This window comes from Calypte anna, chromosome 5A, assembly GCF_003957555.1.
Source record: "Calypte anna isolate BGI_N300 chromosome 5A, bCalAnn1_v1.p, whole genome shotgun sequence".
Lineage (NCBI taxonomy): Eukaryota > Metazoa > Chordata > Aves > Apodiformes > Trochilidae > Calypte > Calypte anna.
The window spans coordinates 26,299,796-26,319,642 of NC_044251.1; the positions used below are offsets into that span (position 1 = coordinate 26,299,796).

General features: G+C 38.7%; 1 protein-coding gene across 1 annotated transcript in view; it reads left to right on the forward strand.

The window, feature by feature from the left end:
* The first annotated feature begins 1,917 nt into the window (after window positions 1-1,917).
* TDP1 (tyrosyl-DNA phosphodiesterase 1) overlaps window positions 1,918-19,847 on the forward strand; it is a 39,532-nt gene continuing 21,602 nt past the window's right edge. The window contains exons 1-12 of the mRNA XM_030452084.1: window positions 1,918-1,966; window positions 2,742-3,286; window positions 4,782-4,825; window positions 5,455-5,510; window positions 5,859-5,955; window positions 7,394-7,428; window positions 9,589-9,681; window positions 10,890-11,060; window positions 12,614-12,692; window positions 14,264-14,449; window positions 15,208-15,256; window positions 16,491-16,557. Coding sequence (XP_030307944.1) covers window positions 2,746-3,286; window positions 4,782-4,825; window positions 5,455-5,510; window positions 5,859-5,955; window positions 7,394-7,428; window positions 9,589-9,681; window positions 10,890-11,060; window positions 12,614-12,692; window positions 14,264-14,449; window positions 15,208-15,256; window positions 16,491-16,557 — 1,418 coding nt within the window. The 5' untranslated portion in view covers window positions 1,918-1,966; window positions 2,742-2,745. The remainder of the gene's footprint in view (window positions 1,967-2,741; window positions 3,287-4,781; window positions 4,826-5,454; window positions 5,511-5,858; window positions 5,956-7,393; window positions 7,429-9,588; window positions 9,682-10,889; window positions 11,061-12,613; window positions 12,693-14,263; window positions 14,450-15,207; window positions 15,257-16,490; window positions 16,558-19,847) is intronic.

Sequence of the window (19,847 nt, forward strand, 5' to 3'; positions counted from 1 at the left end):
ACTAAAAACGCAGTTGCTTGATTGCAGTTGATGATGCTATGCAATTTCCATTTATACTGAAAAAAAATTCAGTACGTAGTGTAGTTGGAGGAACAGTTTTGCCCTAACTTACCAAGTAAAGCATGCACACCATTCCCTGATTCTGGGAGAAGCTCTGGAAAGTCTTCTCCATGGCAGGGCTGTTCTTAGTGACTTCACAAGGAGCAGTCACGGAATGAAGAGCACCAGGGGCTGCAAGGGGACCCCCTTAAGGAGCTAGCAAAACCACTAAATTACAGAATGGTTCCTGAAACAAACTTGTTAAAATAATTTTGTGCACCTGCACAGACAAAATGGTCTACAGCCAGGTGGTCACGGACTGCCTAGAGACACAGCAGGTGTAACTTGGAGCCTTTCCAGGAATAATTAGCTAAAGCTGAGACTCCTTTCCACCCAGGGGTACTCTGCAACTCTTCGGTTTCCACGAAGGAGCCATCAGTGGCTTTAATTGACAGAACCTGTTTGTTTGAATGCCTCAAGCATGTTTTGAGCACTGGAAGGAACATCCAAGAAATTTAACAGAACAGCTAATTTTTACATGAAAGTAAAAACAGACAGGAGAAAATCAATAAGGGACAGCTGAGCATTTTCAAATTGCCAACTCAGCAGCTAAGATTTTCTCTAGAAGTGTAAATTACTTTAAAATATGGCCCTAGCTCGTTGAGAAAAAGTTTACCTCCACGTGAAATGTATCAGGTTATTACTTCCACAGTTTGATAAACCATTCTGTGGTTACCTCAGATTATCATAAAATTTTGCATTTTTGTTTTTATGACCTTTTTAAGATGTTTTTGTAAATTATGGATTTAAGTAGAAAGAATACTAGTCACAAATGGCCCTTGAGGAAGAAGACTGCTCAAAGTGGACAAGATGAATCATAACTTCTACTCTAAATATACTTTCTAACACGTTGGTAAAGATTGTATCTACGTGCCATGAGATAGGCAAACTTGAGACACGTGTATTTGTTTTTAAATCTTGTGTGCTCTTCTTTTAAGATGACTTGCAGTACTATAATAGAAACATAACTTCCAGAACTACATCAAGCCATACAATTTATCCATTGTCTTCCTGTAGATATGCAACTCAGGATTTCTCTCAATAGATCTTTCTTCTGTTAAGATTTTTGTATAGCTATAATTTGTATTGGAGAAGTCAAGACTGAAAAGGCCCAACTGTTGCTTGAAACCAAAAATAGCTATGTTTTTTGGGACTACATATTTATTATTAGGACGTGGTAGTTTCACATTTACTGAAAGCAGTAAGCTGGTTGTACTACACAGCTGTAATGAATTAGAGTAATAAGAACCAAATGCTAAGGCACTTCATGTTGGTAGATAGAGCAAGCTTTGATGTAGTCCATGCTCTTACTTTGATTAATTTTACACCTGTTTTCCTCCCACTCCCTTCTTGAAGCTGTTAGCAGTTACCTCATTAGCGGGGTACTTCAGACACAATAATTAACACCGAGCTGAATGAAGGATTATGCAAATGCCGCACCTGCCCTGAACAAATATTACGGTCAGATAAATACATAATAGATTATTTCAGGTCACTAAAACAGGACACTTTTGCCAGTTCTTCAGCTTACAGAGAGCCGACGGAACTGCTTAAGCGCCTCTCGACACATATACGCCCCTGGGAAGCCGGAAAATCCCTTCAGGCAGCTCCGGGCTCCGACGGGACGCACCCGACACCCCTCGGGCTTCTCACCCGCCCTGGGTGGGGGGTGCGGAGCCTCCCCTTCCCCTCAGCCCCATCCGCCTCCGCGCTGCTTAGCAACCCGCTCTCCAAGGGCAGCGCTGATTGGCTGAAACCAGGCGCGCGCCATTGGCTGGGGGGGCGGGGCGGGGCCGGGCCGGAGGCGGAGCGCGGGATTCTCCAGCCGAGGGCGTCGGGCGGGCAGCGGGAGCGGTGGGAGCCGGAGGTGAGCTGTGGGTTCCCGGGGGTGGGCGGCGGCGGCGGCGATGATGATGGTGGTGATCGTGAGGGCGCGTTGCGGGCTGTGGTGGCCGAGTGGTTCGCGGTGCGGTGGCGGCCATGGGGGCCCTTGGTGCTTTGGCCACGCGATGGTTTGTGCCCGTTCGGCCGGCGGTGGGTGCAGCGCGCTGCCGCTGGCCCCGCCCCCCGTCCCCCTCCGCCGCAGGTTCGGCCCAGTCCCGCCCCGCCCCGGCTGTCGCCGTCACGGTCACACGGGCCTGGACGGTCGGGTCTGTCTGCCCTCGGCTTAGGGGTAGGCGCGGCTGAGGGCCTCGGTGGCTCTGTGGTGGGAGGGAGCGGGAAAGGGCGGCTCTGGGTGAGCTCTGGGCTCCCGGGTGCTCCCAGGTGCTCCCAGCAGAGCTCTCCAGACCCTCAGCGTTAGGGCCGGTGTGAAAAATACCCGCGGGATGCAAATGATTTCTTCGACTTGTGAGATGCTTTGCCTTCCGTGCCCTGATTGTAGCCGGAGTTCAGTTTGCAGATTTCCCCATCAGCTGCAGCCCGCTTGGTGTCCGCTGCTATTTGCACGTGTTTCTTTGTTTCCTGATCACAGAAACAAATAAACCTTCTGTGCTGTGAAGTTTTCCCGATTCAAAAGTTGCGTGGAGGTTTTGCCAAAAACAAAAAGGAAAGTTCAATAATAGGGAAGCTAGAAAGGAAAACGGACACGTTTAGAGCAAAAGCAAACAGGTTTTTTGAGTGTTTTGTTTCATGATCTGTAGGAACATGCTTCAGGAAGGTGCACACGGGAAATGGACAGTATCTAGCAGCGATGAAAGTACAGAGGAAAATTCTGAGAGTGAAAAGCCATCTACATCTTCACTATTGCATGCAGCACCTGCCAGAAAAAGTGAGCTACAATATCCGTGCTCTGAAGCTAGGAAAGCTGCTCACAAGCGAAAAGCTTCTCCCCTGAAGCTCGGTGATAAAGTATTTTCTACAGAAAGGCCTCCAGCAGAAAAACAGAGAACTACCCAAGAAGGCTTAGGCTGGTGTCTTTCAAGTAGTGATGAAGAGCCTGAAGATCAGGGAAAGACTACCCACAAAGAAACACTGAAAGAAGAAAAGTGTGATGCACCCAAAGAGCATCCTCTGAATCTTTGCAAAGATGGTGATCTCTCTGTGAATCAGAAAGATGAGGAGTATGATGAAAGTGAAGCCCAAGATACCTGGGATTTGTTGAATGGAGGAAACCCTTTCAGGTTTTTTCTGACTAAAGTCAGAGGAATTGAACGGAAGTATAATACTGGAGCCCTGCACATAAAAGGTGAACAAGTAGCTTCTACAGAAGTAGGCTTTTGTGAGAATTGTATGCATGCAAGAGAATGCTTATTCTTAATCTGTGGGGTATTTTTAAATGCATGTCTTCTTGATATAGCTGATGCTTCTTATGATAAACATGCAGGTTGTAGAAGGGGGGTTATCTTTGAGTTTTTGTTTCATAAGTATAGTCGTAAAAGCATTAATTTGCTGATAGTGATGCTGCTGTAACTTGTGAGTTATACTGCACAAGCCTAATCTACATTTAGCCAAGGGGAGTTGTATGATGCTGCTTATTGCTGCTTTCAGCGTGAGTTCAGCTGGAGAAAACTGCCTTCGTGGCTCTTGAAGGGATACTTCTTTTGGGTACCTAGGTATGCTCCCTCAGTAGTTGCTAGCATTTGTCTTTATCGTGATGAGTGGTTCAGACCTAGTGATTCACTATTGATGTAGTACTAGATAGTACTTCTGAAGTTCTGTGGTTGGGATTCATGTGCCCATTTCAATTAAATTAAAAGTGAGCATAAGTTAGGGTGGGGTCAAGCCTTCAGTGCAGTACTGATACTTCAGGAATGCTGTGCCATTGAAGTTGGTGTTTGTGATGCGAGGGGGAAGAGCTCTGTGCACCTGTAATCATCCCCTCATTTAAGATATTTTGTACAAGACAAAATCTGCAGCAAGCATTGATAGGAGATATATGTACAAAACCACAATCAAACGTGGTTATTCTTTGAAGGAGAACAAGGTACTCAAGAAGTATACCCTTAGGTTGCAGCTTTTCCTCAACCTCACACGCTCCCTATGAGCACTGACTGTTGGTGGCAGCCTGGTGTCAGACACCTCACCTCACTTAGTCCATCTGCTGTGTGAATTCATCCTGGCTTTTGGTCTCTCCTCTGAGGCATAGTTGTGCTGCCAGGTGATTAGCTGAGCTGGTGGAGGGGCTTAAGTTTTTTTGCTAACCAGCAAAACCAGATTCCTGTAGAGGTAAGGCATGAAATATTTGTCTGTCCTAGAATGTATTTCTAGGGTATGTTTTCAAGTTGTTTCTATGCTGCAGTTATTGAGATTATAAATGCTGAGTTGTGTTAGTTTTCAATTACCATCAAGGAACTAAAGACAACTATAGCCTGCAATCAGTCTGCAACAGGTAAATGCTGAACATTACTACTTCTACCCTGCCATAGTTCTTCAGGCCCTCTATATAGGCGAGAAAGTAGTTTGATTTCCTTTTCTCCTTATGATTTTGGGCTCTCTTTTAATGAGTTTTTAAGATTTGTTTTCTAATTTGAGAGTATTAGTGCTTTTTATAAACATATGACAATAAGAATTCCACAGGAGGTTCAATGACTTGAATATGCAAAATGGTAAACTGAATTGTGAATGTCTCTATTATACAAAGTTTGTGAACAGTCTGGCACTCGTGGGAGTTATCAAACTGTTCAAGATGTGAAATGTTTACTTGAAACTTTTTACTCAGTTATGCTTTAATGTTTTAATAGATATTTTGTCTCCTCTCTTTGGGACTCTCGTATCTTCTGCCCAGGTAAGTTTTACGTTTGCCAGATTTACCTCATATGCTTATTTCACTTTATCAACCTTAAATTTGATAATCCATGTTTGTTTCATGTAGCTTGTATTAGCAGGGAACTGTTAAAATATAGAGGAAACAATCTATTGAAATAAAAATAACATCCCATGTCTTGTTTAGAATTCAGGCATTTATAAGACTGCACTCTCTCCTGTTTTGGGGAGAGTGAAACTGAAGCTTTTGTGTGTGTAAATGATTTTTCATGGACAAAAAAGCCTTGCAGTCTAGGAATTGCATTTTTGTTATTGTATAGAAGATTTTGCTATCATTTGTGCTACAAGCATATGGCAAAGAGATGGGTCTTGAACCAAAGCTTTGACATTATGTGTATGTGGGTTTTGGTTTGTTTTTTTTTTTTCTGCATGTTAAATTTTATGGACAGCAATATATGCTTTCGAATAACTTAATTTAGTTGCTGAATTTAGAGACATTAAAGATGACGTGAATATCAGAAATACATGTTTTTAAACTGTTTTCTGTGATAAGTACTATTGAGCAATTACTATGTTGAAAGCTTTTTTGAAGTTCAATGTTCTGACAAACTACTTTTGTAATAAGTTTTATTTCTTTTTCTTATGTGCAAGTTTAACTACTGTATAGATGTGGGATGGCTTGTAAGACAGTATCCTCAGGAATTCAGGTATGTTTATTTTATGAAGCTGAAATTATACTGTGTTCATGCAAGTTGCTGTTATAACTAATTAGTTGTTTGCAGTTGTACATTATTGTTACAAATTGTGTAGGTGTAGACACTTTCCTTGTATGCTTATTCTAGTTGTAGTTCTCTTGATTTTTTTCCTTCTTGGATCTTGCTCTTAGATGTTCTGCTGCAGATTGGTTTTTTGAGTTGCTCAGTAAGGGCACATATATTTTACTGCTACTTTCCTGATGAACTGTCAAATTTAGGGGCCAGAAGTCATAGCTATAGGAAGGAGTGGTTTACACTGGTTACTTATTCACTTGATGTCTTAATCTCCTTTTATTTAAGGAAGAAGCCATTGTTGATAGTTCATGGTGAAAAGAGAGAATCTAAAGCTGAACTGCTTGCACAAGCACGTCCTTATGAGAACATCAGCTTTTGTCAGGTAATTAGCATTTGTATTGAAACACTTGGTGGAAATTAAGCTATCTGTTGCACACAAATCTTGTTGTGGATGGAGTGATACACCTTATATGGAAAGTTAAGATTTTTGTGTACAATGTGTCATTTCACACACAATGGGAATTTGAATATAATATATCTCTTATGATAAGCTCCATCAGTATAGTTAATAGTAAATATCAAAGGAAGATGGATTTTGATATGTGGCTCTACTGCTTCAGATTCTTCTCATAGTCTATGTTCCATTATATTAGTATCTTAAAATGAAAGTATTTCAATCTTCTACCTGCCCATATTAACTAGGCACAATGTTGGAGCATTTCCTTCCTAAAAATATATTTTTTAACATCTGTAACTCACATTTTGCTCTCTTCCTGGAAATCATGCCATAAATACTTTTAAGAGCAGAGCACTGATAAAAATGCATTTCTGTCTGGCTCCTGTCCTTTTCTCTGCAATGTTATCCCTTAGGCTGCTTGTAGCAGTCACTGTATGCTTCAGAGTTGCAGTGTTTGAGGTTGGAAGGAACCTCTGGACGTCATTGGGTCCAACTCTCCTCCCCAAGTAGGGTCCCTTAGAGATGGTTGTTCAGGACAGCTTTTGAATACTTCCAAGGGTGGAGACTCCACAACCTCTGGGCAGCCCATGCCAGTCCTGAGTCACCCTCACAGTAAAAAAGTGTTTCCTGCTGTTAAGAGGAAACCTCCACTGTTTCTGTTTGTGCCCACTGGCTCTGTCACTGATCACCACTCAGAAGAGCATGGCTTTTCCTCTTTTTTGCACCCTCCCTTCAGGTTTTCATTCACAGTGATCACATCCCTTTGAGCCTTCTTTTCTCCAGGCTGAATAAACCAGTCCCAGCTGTCTCAGCCTTTCCTCATAGAAGAGATGCTTCAGTCCCTTAATTCTCTTAGTGGCCCTTCACTGGACTCTTTCCATTATGTCCCTATACTAGGGAGTCCAGAAATGGATCTAGTTCTGCAGGTGTAGTCTCAGCAATGCTTACACAGGGGAAGGGTCGTTTTCCTCAACATGTTGGCATCACTACTTGTAATGCAGCCCAGGACACTGTTGGTCATCTTTGATGCAAGGGCACATTGCTAGCTCCTCTTCAACTTTATGTCCAGCCAGACCCTCGGGTCTTTTTCTAAAAGCCTGACAGTTTCTGGAAGCATTGTTGATAGGAGACGAAAAATTCTGTTGGAGCAGTTCCAGTGAAGAATTGGTTTTCTATTTAAAAGTCTAACTTACATAAATTAGAGAGTACATTTACAGGTGTTGAGGGGAAAAATAATGTATTTTGTGATCTGTCCACTAGAGAGCAGTGAAATAAAACAGAATTAAGAAGCACCCTGCCTCCTTTAACATAATACAGGAATGCACAATAAGAATTTTTCATGATCAACTTTTTAATTTTACAGGCTAAACTGGATATTGCATTTGGAACTCACCATACGTAAGTAATGAAGCAGAAAGGTCCACTTCTAAAGATGACCAAGGAGCTGGTACTTCCAGTTACCATAACTACAACTAGTGTCTTAAAGTATTTTTATGATGGGGAGTTAAATAGTTACAGTTTGTGAAAACAATTCTGAATGTATGTTGATGAAATTTAAAAGTAGCGTGTAGCATGCTTCATGTTCTATGCGTATCTGTTTCATTTATCTATGTTATTTGGAAGCCATAAATTTGGGTTTCGTTGACATTGCAGGGTCTTAGAAGAAAAACTTAATTATTTTGTATTTATACGCTGTGAACTGCAGGTCCTGGCTCTTAACTCGTGCCTTAATAACAAAATTGTAATGCAGACTTGTTTGGTCATTGAGAGGTTGATTGGACACAATGCTGATTTACTGTTCAGTTTTTGCAGTTAACATGAATTATCTGGAAATAATTACTGGAATTTTGGATATTTTTGAAGAAAACTGCAATTTGACATTGCAGAAGTGTCACAAAGTTGGATTTTTAGCTTGCAAGCTACAGATTAGAACAGCTTTAATCTTATGTATTGAAGATCCTTTGGTTTTAGGGCACTGCAGTACTTTTTAGTTAATTTTTCTTTATGTTCTATAAATCATGACATTAGGCTAAAATGGATCTGAAATGCTCACTCAAGGTACATGTGTACTTCTGGTAGAAAGCATACTGACCCCATTGCCTGTTTGGAGGAGAACATGTAAATCAAAGGAAGAAATCATCATTTTAAAAATCAGTTGCTTCTCTCTTGGGTTTAGTTAGGGACATGGAAGTAATTGAGGTTATTTTTCAAACTGCTCATTTTTGAAGCTTTAGCTCATTTTCCCTTAAGCACTTTAACCAGAGACTAAAGTAGCATCTTTTATTCCCTGTATGCTCAGCTTTTAACTTTTTTTCTTCCACCTTGTGAAAAATTAGTGATAGTAGTGTTAAATGCTACAGTTGTTTATATGTTAAGGGTAGTTTATCTCTGAATACATGTTCCACTGCAGTTGGAACACAAGAAGCGTGTAGCAGTAAATTGGACCTTGGTGGTTATTGAAAATTTTATTCCCAGAGAAACTTAATATATTTCATCCCATTACATATAAAGAAATAAATTCGTATTCTTCCTTTATGACATAAAATTTATATTACAAGTCACTGTTTTTTTTAAATAAATTGGGTTTTGGTCAGTTACTACTTTTATGTATCTGAATCTTGCACCTTATTTTGCTGTAAAATATTTATTTTATCTCAGTTCAAATTTGTGCTTAGAGCAAGACATATCACAGGATGAACCATTTTATAGTTAGGATGTCTTATTGCATAAACTATGCAGTAAGCAAAGGAGAATGTGTGCAGGTGCTTGGATATTACTTTACTGAACTCTAGCATTAAAAGTAGAAATCACTGAATAAATAAAATTTGAACCTAACAGGATCTGTGTAGAGTTATCGTGTCATAGGACAGTAATGAAAATAAACATGATTTTCCTATCAGCTTTCATTTGTGAAAGTTGGTTTCTATGGAAACCATTGCACCCTTCAGGGATGCTGTCTTTACAAAACTCTTGAAAACCTGTGTATTAAAATTAGAGCACTTACATTACAAAAATAGACATTTGTTTTTAACTCTGTTACTAGTTTCAAAAATACTTTGTACTGTAGATTGAGTTTAGATTTATGGTAAATAAATACCTTTTTTGCCATCCCAAAGGCTAGTTGTGTACTTATCTTCTGTTATTTTAAAGATAGTCAGTTTAAGAGAAAAGAACTAGGTTTAATTATCTATAAGCAAAGATCTCTTAGTGTTCCTTAATTTGTTTTTTAACTATATGCAAAGGGGTTTGTTTGAAGAGCATAGCAATTATAGAAAGTGTTTTGCAATCATTGATTTTTGCTTTGGGAAATAAGTTGCAGGAGATAAGCTGTAATTATACATGTATATCATATGATGCTGACAAAATATATAGTCTAATGATATATAGGATAGTCTAATGATAGCCATGTGAGTTGGACATGCAAAGTATTTGCACCATTCAGGAAAAGACATCAGAAAATAATTAATTTGGAAATTTTAATTAATTATGTCCTAATTTCAAAGTACTTGAAACAACCACAGTGTTATATATATGTATATATATTTATTTTTTTTAAAGGAAAATGATGTTGTTATTATACGAAGAAGGTCTTCGAGTAGTGATACATACATCCAATCTTATTGCTGAAGATTGGCACCAGAAAACTCAAGGGTAAGAAACAGTCTGTAAATTATGTATATTTAATACTTTCCATGTGTACCTGCTGCTGCTGGAGACAAAATATTAATGTCAGGTGGTCCACTTATACTTACATACTCCTAGATTAGAAGGTGGTAGCTATCTAAGTCTGAAGTTTACTGGATTTTTACTGTAAACAGAATTATGTCCTAAGCTGGCTGTTGCCTTAAACAGCCTTGCTGTTTTAAGATTGTTTATTATGCCATGGTGTCGAGTGAAAAAACTACTTAGGTATAAAGCACTCTTTGTACAAATCTGAAGCAGTTATTCAAAGAAAACCTTTATACTATGAGAATAACGTGAATGTGCAGTTGTTCTGCTTCTTCTGTGACTGTATATAGCACGTAACCTGAGCTTGTCTGAGGCAAGCTTTCATGAGGTTTTTTTTTTGCCTTTAAATCTTTTATTTAGGGTTGGCTTTAGTATCTTCTGGCAGTTAGTTTTTTGGAAAGGCAAGAAGAGATGAAAAGATCTGTTTGGGATGCTTAACAAGTTGCCTTACTTGTCAAACACAAGAACCATTTTTCTGTTTAGGTTTTGCACACTGCAATAATATGCAGCATCAACAACAGTGGTTTGCTGGCTTCTCTGGTTTTTAGGCTTCTGAATTACGAAGGGTAGTGTCGGCATGTTGTGATGCTGATAATATGGAACCTTTGATTTCCATGGCTACAGTAAAGTATGACAGGAAAGAATTGCTAGATGTTTTCTGGAGTAGTGACTACCCTATTTTATTCTGATGCAGGTTCTGGAAAGGAAAATTGTCACTGGGAGCTGTTCCTCAGGCTATGCAGAAGTTTCTCGTGCCCTAATTATTGTTTTTCTGTATCATTACACAAACCAGTAGCTTAGCAGAATAGATGAATTTCACGCAGAGATCCATGCAGAAAATCTCTATGAGTGGACTACTGTTTGGTACATCTGAGCCTGACCTACAAGTGATGAAAGTTGTAAATGTATGCATGTATAAATGTATTGAAATTGTTGTTTTCATTTGAAAGTATTTATTTGATGGGATTGGGTATAAGACTTGATGATTTTATAATTGTAAGGGCAAATTGCTTTATAGTTAGTATCACCATCTATCTAGGATTCACTTAGGACCACCAGATATGCTTTCATTGCTTACTGAAGCCATGTGTTAATGTGTCATGTCCCCATTTTTGTGGCTTTGTTTTTAGAATATGGCTAAGCCCTTTATATCCAAGGCTACTGCAGGGAACAGCTGGTTCTGCTGGTGAATCTGAAACTAACTTTAAATCTGACCTAGTAAGTTACTTGATGGCTTACAATTCTCCTACGCTCAAGGAATGGATAGATCTCATTCAAGAACATGATTTATCAGAGACAAGGTACATATATATTGTGTTTCCAGTAATTTGCATGCTCCAAAACACCTTATTTCTCTGTTAGAATCTATTAGACCATGCATTTGTTTTCTAAGCTTACCTTGCTTCAGACTTAAATGCACAAATATGAGTAAGTTGGGCAGTTTTAAAAATCTGTCTTATGCAGATTAGACCAACTTCTCATTTTATAAAGATATGTTTTACAGGAATGAAAAAAATGTGCATCAGTAGTAGCAGAAGGTAGCTGTAAATCATAGGGATTCAGAATTTCATTTAAGTTAGTCTGACTTATATTTTCTTCAGTGAAATTACCAGTGGGAAAACGTGAGTTTTATTTGGCTTGACTTGTAAGAGGGATCACATGAGCAAATGTTATTGTAATGGAGATGTTATTAAGAATAGGCTTGTGTACTTTTTAGGCAAACTTCAGTCTGTATATTCATGTATAGAATGTATGGATCATGTCTGGTAAGCAATGTTAATAATATACTTTTCTTGAAGCAGTCTTCTCTAATATCACATTGCTGATACTATTTAAAATGATTCAGGATGCTTAAATCTAACAGATACCTCTTGCATTTCCACTGAAAAATGGGATTTACTTCAGAAAGGGTAAATTTTCTTGGCTACATAATAGTAGTTTTATAAGCTGGCAAAAAGTTGTAAAGGTGAAAGAGGTCAAACTTTGGTGGAAATAGAGACTGAAACCTTGTTTAGTTTCATGTGTAAATGTAATGTAGATTTAATGTAAAAATATTTTTTTTTTTTGCATGGAGTCTTGTGAGAGTGGAGGGGAGGGAGGGTGGAGGGGGCGCACATGTACCCCATAGTCAGGTGAGGTAACAGCCTGAGCAGCTGCTCTTACTCACTGGTCATCTGCATGAGCTTGGACAGGCTGGCTGAACCCCAGGTGACGGGAGTTTATGCATGGGTTAGGGGAGAGTCACCTCTAAGGATATATCCCTTGCTATATAAAATATGTAGGGACATGCACTCATGGATCAAGTCAGGAATGGGATGCAGTAAGAAGCAGATGCTTAAATCATCTGCTTGTTGTGACTCTGGGAAGGTCTCTGTTTTCAGGGTGAAGTTAAACAGGTTACTTGGCCATTAGGAAGACAGTTGAAAAAGTTGTACTTTCCATCTGAGTTATTAGGTGCCCAAATGAAATCTTGTACATGAATCTGCTGATTTGGATGTAGCAATAGCCTGGCTTTACTCAAAATGAGATGCCCAGTTCTGTGCCAAAGAACTATTTGTGTTTATTGCTAATATAATTTATCTTCTGCATTTTTGTACACAGAAATAGATGCAATTCCTCTCTAGGCGATGCAACAGCCTGGTGGTGCATGACAGCCATGTAGGATACTAATAAATTACAGAGCTGAAAAATCTGCTGTTCTTTACTGTAAATCTTAAGTGTGAAAGATTAAATATTTTTGGTGCATGTCTGTGTTCAATCTTGCTGATAGGTTTTACTTAAATACATTAATACTTTACAAACCAGAACATTCTGAAGCTGCAGATAACTTTGTGTTGTTTTTTTGTTTCTGTAGGGTGTATCTGCTTGGTTCTACCCCTGGGCGTTATCAAGGTAGTGATAAAGAAAAGTGGGGTCATCTTAGGCTCAGAAAGGTACTAAAACTATAAGTTTTTTTTGTTAATATTTTAGCAAAAGATAGACTTGCACATAGTATTCCTGGACATTATTACTATGATCAGTTTGTGGTCTGAATAATCATGTGTTTACAGATATCTGAGGAGGCACCATCACTCAAATGACTACTTGTAATGCTATTAAAATTCACTATTCTGTAATCAGGAACCAAAAAGGCTTTTTTAAAGGCACTCACTGAGGAAAGATCTGTTAATACAGACTTGCTTGCCCAAGTGAACAGCCTTATTTTATTTACTTAAATGTTAAGGGCTATTACAGCTTCTTTTTCAATAATGACTTGGGGAAAAAAGCATCAAAAAACAGTTTGCACGTGGCTGATATCAGTTAGGTTTTTACTTTTGTTCTGCATTTTTAACATCTTGATTTTTTTTCTTACTTGTTCTTAAAAATCAAATTAATAATTAGAATTGTGGATTTTTAATTTTTTTTTTAACACACCACCCCTCCCCCCCCCCTAAATCTGGGTAAGTTGTAATGGTAAATATTCATACAAGATTGCATATCTCAAACTTGTAGGGCTTCTTCATTTTCTGTGTTTATTTAGAATCAGGTACAGTGTTTCATGTCATCTGTTAAATGCCTGTCATAACAGGGGAATTTTCAAACTGGATCTCCTGCTGAAGTGGCATTATTACAAATACTAATTGTGAGTTTTGCATGGAATTCTAATGCTGACCATGGCAAACGTCAGTGACATACAAAATGTCTGTCTAGCACATTGCTTTTCAACATAGGGTTATGCTTTTAGATTTCTCCTTGCTTGCAAAGAGCTTGCCTTTTCTGGTGTATGTTGTCTGCATATTTTTTTTCCTAGTAAGACACTAAAACTAAAATAAAACAGAAAAGGGCTGTAAAGTATAAAGATGGTCTTGTGGCAGATATTTCTGTGATTAAAAATATTCCTTTTTCTAGTAATAATGCCAATAGTCTTGTGACACTACACTGGTGACTGGAATTTAGTCGTCTGCCTTCCCTAGGGGGATGTAAAAGGTAGCCACTATATACAATATAATATGTGCTTATATCCATCTGTTTTTAATGTGACTTTAAGTTCCATTCATGGCAAAAGAACTCCTCTAAAAGGATTATTTCAATTTAATCTTCAATTGTTCTTTTTTCCCCCCTCTTATTCTGTGCTTCTATTGAAGCTGTGGCTCCAAAATACGAGAGAAATTCTATGGCCCACAACCACCAAATGAAAACAATATTGTTTAGCTTCACAAGTCACAAATTAATGTTCCATGTTTTTAGGAAGTGCTGCTAGCATTCTTTTTACCCATTATTCAGTGGTTGTCTTTTGTGGTTTTGGATAAAACTTGTGATGTTAGATCTTCTCTTGGAGGAACGTTGTTTTTATTTGGAGAGTCTGATGTATTTTTTTTTTATTCTGAAGTTGGATAATAAGAATGTTAATTTTCTGTTGTCAGAAGTGAATTATAGAGGATTTATTGTATTAGAGGGAATATCAAACAGTTAATTAAGGTTATCTTTGCCTGAAAGCTAACAACATTTTCATTTCCCTCACTAGCTTTTGAAGGACAATGCCTCATCAATAGCAGCACAGGAGTCCTGGCCTGTTGTTGGGCAGTTCTCAAGCATTGGTTCAATGGGAGCTGATGGGTCCAAATGGCTGTGCTCAGAGTTCCAGGACAGCCTGGTGGCTGCAGGGAGCAGTGGGGCAAATCTCCTCAAATGTGATGTTCCCATTCATTTGGTATGTCTTTTAATGCTAGTGGACTTCATTTAACATTTATTCATTTGTATACTTACCTCATAGTAATTGATCTACTTTTAACTTTTGGAAGACACTAATTTAGTTTCTATCCTGCAATCATATGGATGCCACTTAGTGACCCTTACTCATATATGGTGAAGATGTATGGTTATTTCCATCTGTATGATACTGGAGCGTGGGTGTATATATATCTAATGAAAATTCTATTTCCATTCTATAGTTTGTCTTTCACTGAGTTATGTAGATGGAGCTGTTTCTGCTACTGAGATGTAACTGAACCCTGAGGGTTTAAAAAGGAAAACAAATTTTGTAACCTGGTTATTTTGGTCAGGCTATTAACACAGGGCAGAAACAAGTTTGTGGCAGGAGCTTTTTAAGGACAAAGTGTTGTCAAACTCTGCTCTTACTGTGTGCTAATTGCCAGTCTATAATCCTATTTAAGTCTAAAATTTCATGAATTACTGTTAAGGGCTTTGGCCATCATGGAAGGGATTGAAGCAGGAGTGTTTGAGTCTTGCTGTCTAATTCTGGTACACTCTGCAAGAGAGGTAAAAATCCATTGCTGGCATAAAACTGATTTTAGGCTGCCGTGTAATTTTATTCATTCTGAAAAATGAAGCTTTAAATGTTCTTATTCTCAAGTAAATTCTCTTTAAGGTGATTTTTGTTTGAAAATTGCCTGCTTCTTTACTTAGAACTGGATTATTAAAAGTTTCTTCCTTCTCTCCTCTGTGAAGGTTTATCCTACTGTGAACAATGTGAGGCAAAGTCTGGAAGGCTATCCTGGTAAGCAGACAAACTCTCATTTATTAGGTTTTTGTGATCGTTATCCTGCAAAATCAAATCAGTGGTTACTGTTGAACAAGCTTGAAGTTGTCATTTTGCTAAGAACTTGGTAGAATAGGTGGCAGTAGAATTCATTACTGTTACTGGAGCACTGACTCCAACTCCCTTGCTGTGATTGAATAAAAAGCTTTCTGGGCAGTTGTATATAATGGTAAGTCTGTTCATGTATCATTATCTAAGATAAAACAGCTCTTGCCTGCTCCTAACTGCAACATAATTTCATTTTGGCAGAAAGTTCAGACACTACTTCGAGTGTGCCAGCTTCTCCTGCTGTTTTCTTTGCAGTGTCATTCTGCACATTAGTGGAGAATAAGATCTTTCACTGTTTATTAATTTTTTGGTAATACTGTGGTATGTAATTGTTCTGCTCAGTCTTTTCATGTTTCTGTTCATGAAGGCAGTGTATTTTTATAGAAAGCTTAACCTCAACCATCAAGGAAGAGGTACTGTAGCATTCTGATGCAGTGAAGCTTCTGTTTCTCAAAAGCAAGTACTCATGTGGGTTACACCCATGCATGCTCAGGGAGTTGGCTAATGTCAGTGAGAGACCATTGCTGATTAATTGTCTTCAAAAATCAAGGTGATTGGAAGAGATTTATGAGAACTGAAAGAAAGGAATTCTTTCAGGAAGGGTAGCAAGGAGGATCTCGGAAACTATGGGCTATATGGCTTGATGACTGATTTTTCTTGCTTAAATTAATTTCAAAAAATCACAACATTCATTAGATACAGACCAAATCAGTACAAATACAATTTCATCAGAGAAATTCTTGCTCTTTTAAAATATTGTGTTGGAGGTTTTTTTTGTTGTTTGTTTCTTGCTGAAAGCTGCTTTGTTTATGCCCTCTAGCCTCTATAGGTAATGATCTTTTATCTGTTGATATCAAGTAGTATTATAACAATTACACAAACATCTGTCTTCTGAAAGAAATTACTTTCATAGCCTGTATATTGTTTTTCTTTTTGCAGTGTAAATCTGCACATAATGTTTAGGAACTGGCTAAATTAAAAGAATGGAAAAAACAACCCATATACCATATTATACTACTGAAGCATTTAACTATTTCTGAAAACAAGTCACAAGGACAGTTCAGATAACTCATTCCCAAGATGCTTGCTGCTTTTAGAATTTCTTTCAAAAAACAAATGTATATGTTTTTTTTTCCCCTTTAAGCTGGTGGCTCACTGCCGTACAGTATACAGACAGCACAGAAACAGCTGTGGCTGCATTCCTATTTTCAGTAAGTAGAACTATTCTTTGGGTGTTTATTTTTTCCAGAGACTGTATATTTAAATTTACAATGCTGTAATGTTTGAGGATTAAAAGAAAATTAATTGGAAGTGGGCAGAAGCATAATACTCCTAAATTCCTTACATAAAAGCCTTTAGTTCCTTGTCTGCAGAGCTTATCCAAAACATAATAGAAACCTGCAATTACTTGTAAAAATTATATAGGATATGGTTGCTAATAGAGGACACCACCACATTTTGGATTCTGTAAACTTCTATTTAAGTTTTCCTTCTCTGAACTTGAATAGTTTTACTCCTTTTTTCCATTTATTTTTTCTTTTAAACAGTTGTATTTCGCTTTCCCACTTGTGCCTTGGTATTATCAGGTTTTCAGCTGAACCACAGCAGGGTTAGGAAGGCTTTTTTTGTTTTGAGTGTAGCAATCCTTCTGCAAAAAATTTAGTCCCTTATAGTAATACCTTTTTTTTTTTTTTGTTAAAGGTGTCTCATGCTTTCCATTAAGAACTTCTATTTTCACTTGCTCTACTAATATTGCCAAATTCTTAGTCTAACACATTCCTTGCAGATGTCTCCCTCAGGCTGAGTCTTTAATAACTTAAGCATGTTCTGAGAAAAATTGGAAAAGTGATCTTGCACAAATTTAAAAAAAAACTAAAATTGAATTTGGTAACCTCTTACAAGACCACAGCTCCCCATTCCTTTCACCAAAACCTTCCAGCTCTCCAAGTGAGAGTTGCACTGCTAAGATACCTTGCCCATATCTAAGTAAGAGTTTGTAAAGTTGTGTATATATTGAGCAGGCTGAGAATACAATTGCTGACTGGGGAGAGCATCTTCCATTCTGGAGTGAATGTGGTTGCTGCTGTGAGCTTTTTTGATCAAAGTCTAAGGAACAGAACTGGAGCAAGAAAGCATGTAAGACTGTCTGTCCTGCCTTTGAAGTGTGCCCTCTAAGCACATTCAGGGAAGAAAGCAAGCTAACAAACATCCTCAGGACTTCAAAGTTTTTCAGTCATGATTCAAAAAGTGAGGATGTGATAAAATTCGGGGCGTTGGGCAGCCTTCAGTCAAGTTTCTGTTAGCATACACCTCATGAGCATCTGACTAGAAGAAATGTCATCTTTTTAGTTATTCCTAATTAATTAGTGTACAGAACATGACTTGATAATGACACCATTCATTGTTGTGTTTAATGAGAAATTGCCTGCATACCTGTCTTGTGGGTATATTAGGATCGTGCTCTGTTTTAAATCCATCTGTTGAATCGGTTTGCAGATGACAAGTGGCCCTGCATAGTTGTTCTGTAGTGACTACCCAGCTACCCAGATTCTTACCCTGAACATTGTCATAGAATCATAGAATCCTTGGGGTTGGAAGGGACCTCAAAAGATCATCTAGTCCAACCCCCCCTGCCAGAGCAGGGCCACCTAGAGCACTTCGCATAGGAACATGTCCAGGCGGGTTTTGAATGTCTCCAGTGAAGGAGACTCCACGACCCCCCTGGGCAGCCTGTTCCAGGGCTCTGTCACCCTTACAGTAAAAAAATTTTTTCGAATATTCAACTTGAACCTCTGTGCTCCAATTTACACCCATTACCCCTTGTCCTATCACTGGTCACCACTGAGAAAAGCCTAACTCCATCTCCCTGACACTCACCCCTTACATATTTGAAAACACTGATGAGGTCACCCCTCAGTCTCCTTTTCTCCAAACTAAAGAGACCCAGCTCCCTCAGCCTTTCCTCATAAGGGAGATGTTCCACTCCCTTAATCATCTTAGTAGCTCTGCGCTGGACTCTTTCAAGCACTTCCCTGTCCTTCTTGAACTGAGGGGCCCAGAACTGGACACAATACTCCAGGTGCGGCCTCACCAATGCAGAATAGAGGGGGAGGAGAACCTCTCTTGACCTACTAACCACACCCTTTCTAATGCACCCCAGGATGCCATTGGCCTTCTTGGCCACAAGGGCACATTGCTGGCTCATGGTCATCCTCTTGTCTACCAGGACCCCCAGGTCTCTTTCACCTACACTGCTCTCCAGCAGGTCAGCCCCCAACCTATACTGGGACATCATGTTGTTCTTCCCCAAATGCAAAACTCTACACTTCCCTTGTTGAATTTCATCATGTTTCTCTCTGCCCAACTCTCCAGCCTGTCTAAGTCTCTCTGAATGGCAGCACAGCCTTCTGGTGTGTCAGCCACTCCTCCGAGCTTAGTGTCATCAGCAAACTTGCTGAGGGTACATTCTATACCCTCATCCAAGTTGTTGATGAAGATATTGAACAACACCGGTCCCAGTACCAACCCCTGAGGGACTCCACTAGTCACACACCTCCAACCAGATTCAGCCCCATTGACTACAACTCTCTGACTCCTTCCTTTCAACCAGTTCCTGTAATGCAAGAGATTAGCCCTTGAGGAGAGCCTGCAGGTAAACTGCTACCATAGAGCAGATAACATACAGCAGCTTCTAATCAGTGGTTATGAAAATGGTAAAACATGTTTCAATAGAGGTAGATACAAGATGAGCTATTTTACAGACTTGCCATAATGCAGAGCCTTGTCAGTAAAAGGATTAGAGGAATTTCTTTACCTTGCTGGTAAAATGATACAAAACCAGCAAGAAACTAGAGGTCCTATCAGAATAGTAATAAGATAAATACTTTATCCTTACAGTGATGGAGAAGGAATAGCTCATTTTACAAGTATGGAGAGAAATGATTGAGTTGGAAAGTAGTGTCCTATAGTCAGAACCTCTGGCCCAGGCATAGAATTTTTATAATGTCTGTGGGCTGCTTTTCTAGCTCTTCTGCAAGCTGAGTGTATTTAACTAACCTATAATGCAGCTCTGAATTGCAATGTCTTGAATTAATTTCTCAAAGGAATAAAATGAGCAAACTTGGTATCATTTTTCTGATGATAGCAAATGATTACTAGAATGCTTTGTTAGATTAGCTACTGTACAAATAGTGCAATTTGCTCAGTTCTCTTTCTGGTAGGATTGCTGCTGCTTTTGAAACAATTGATCTGCTTTAAAAGTACATAAAATTCTGTAACTTAATACTCATTAATTGATTGACTTTTTATACCACATGCTTTTGGTTTGTGCAATTACTTTGTCAAATTTTTATTTTCAAATAATGGAAGAAATTAATTTCAGAGGAGCTTGTTTGACGTGCTGTTCGCATGTCCATAATCAATTTTGTTAGAGCTTTATATGTTCCCTAGTCCTGTAAAGTTTTGAGGAATAATCCTTTTTTTTCAGTTCAAAGAACTACAG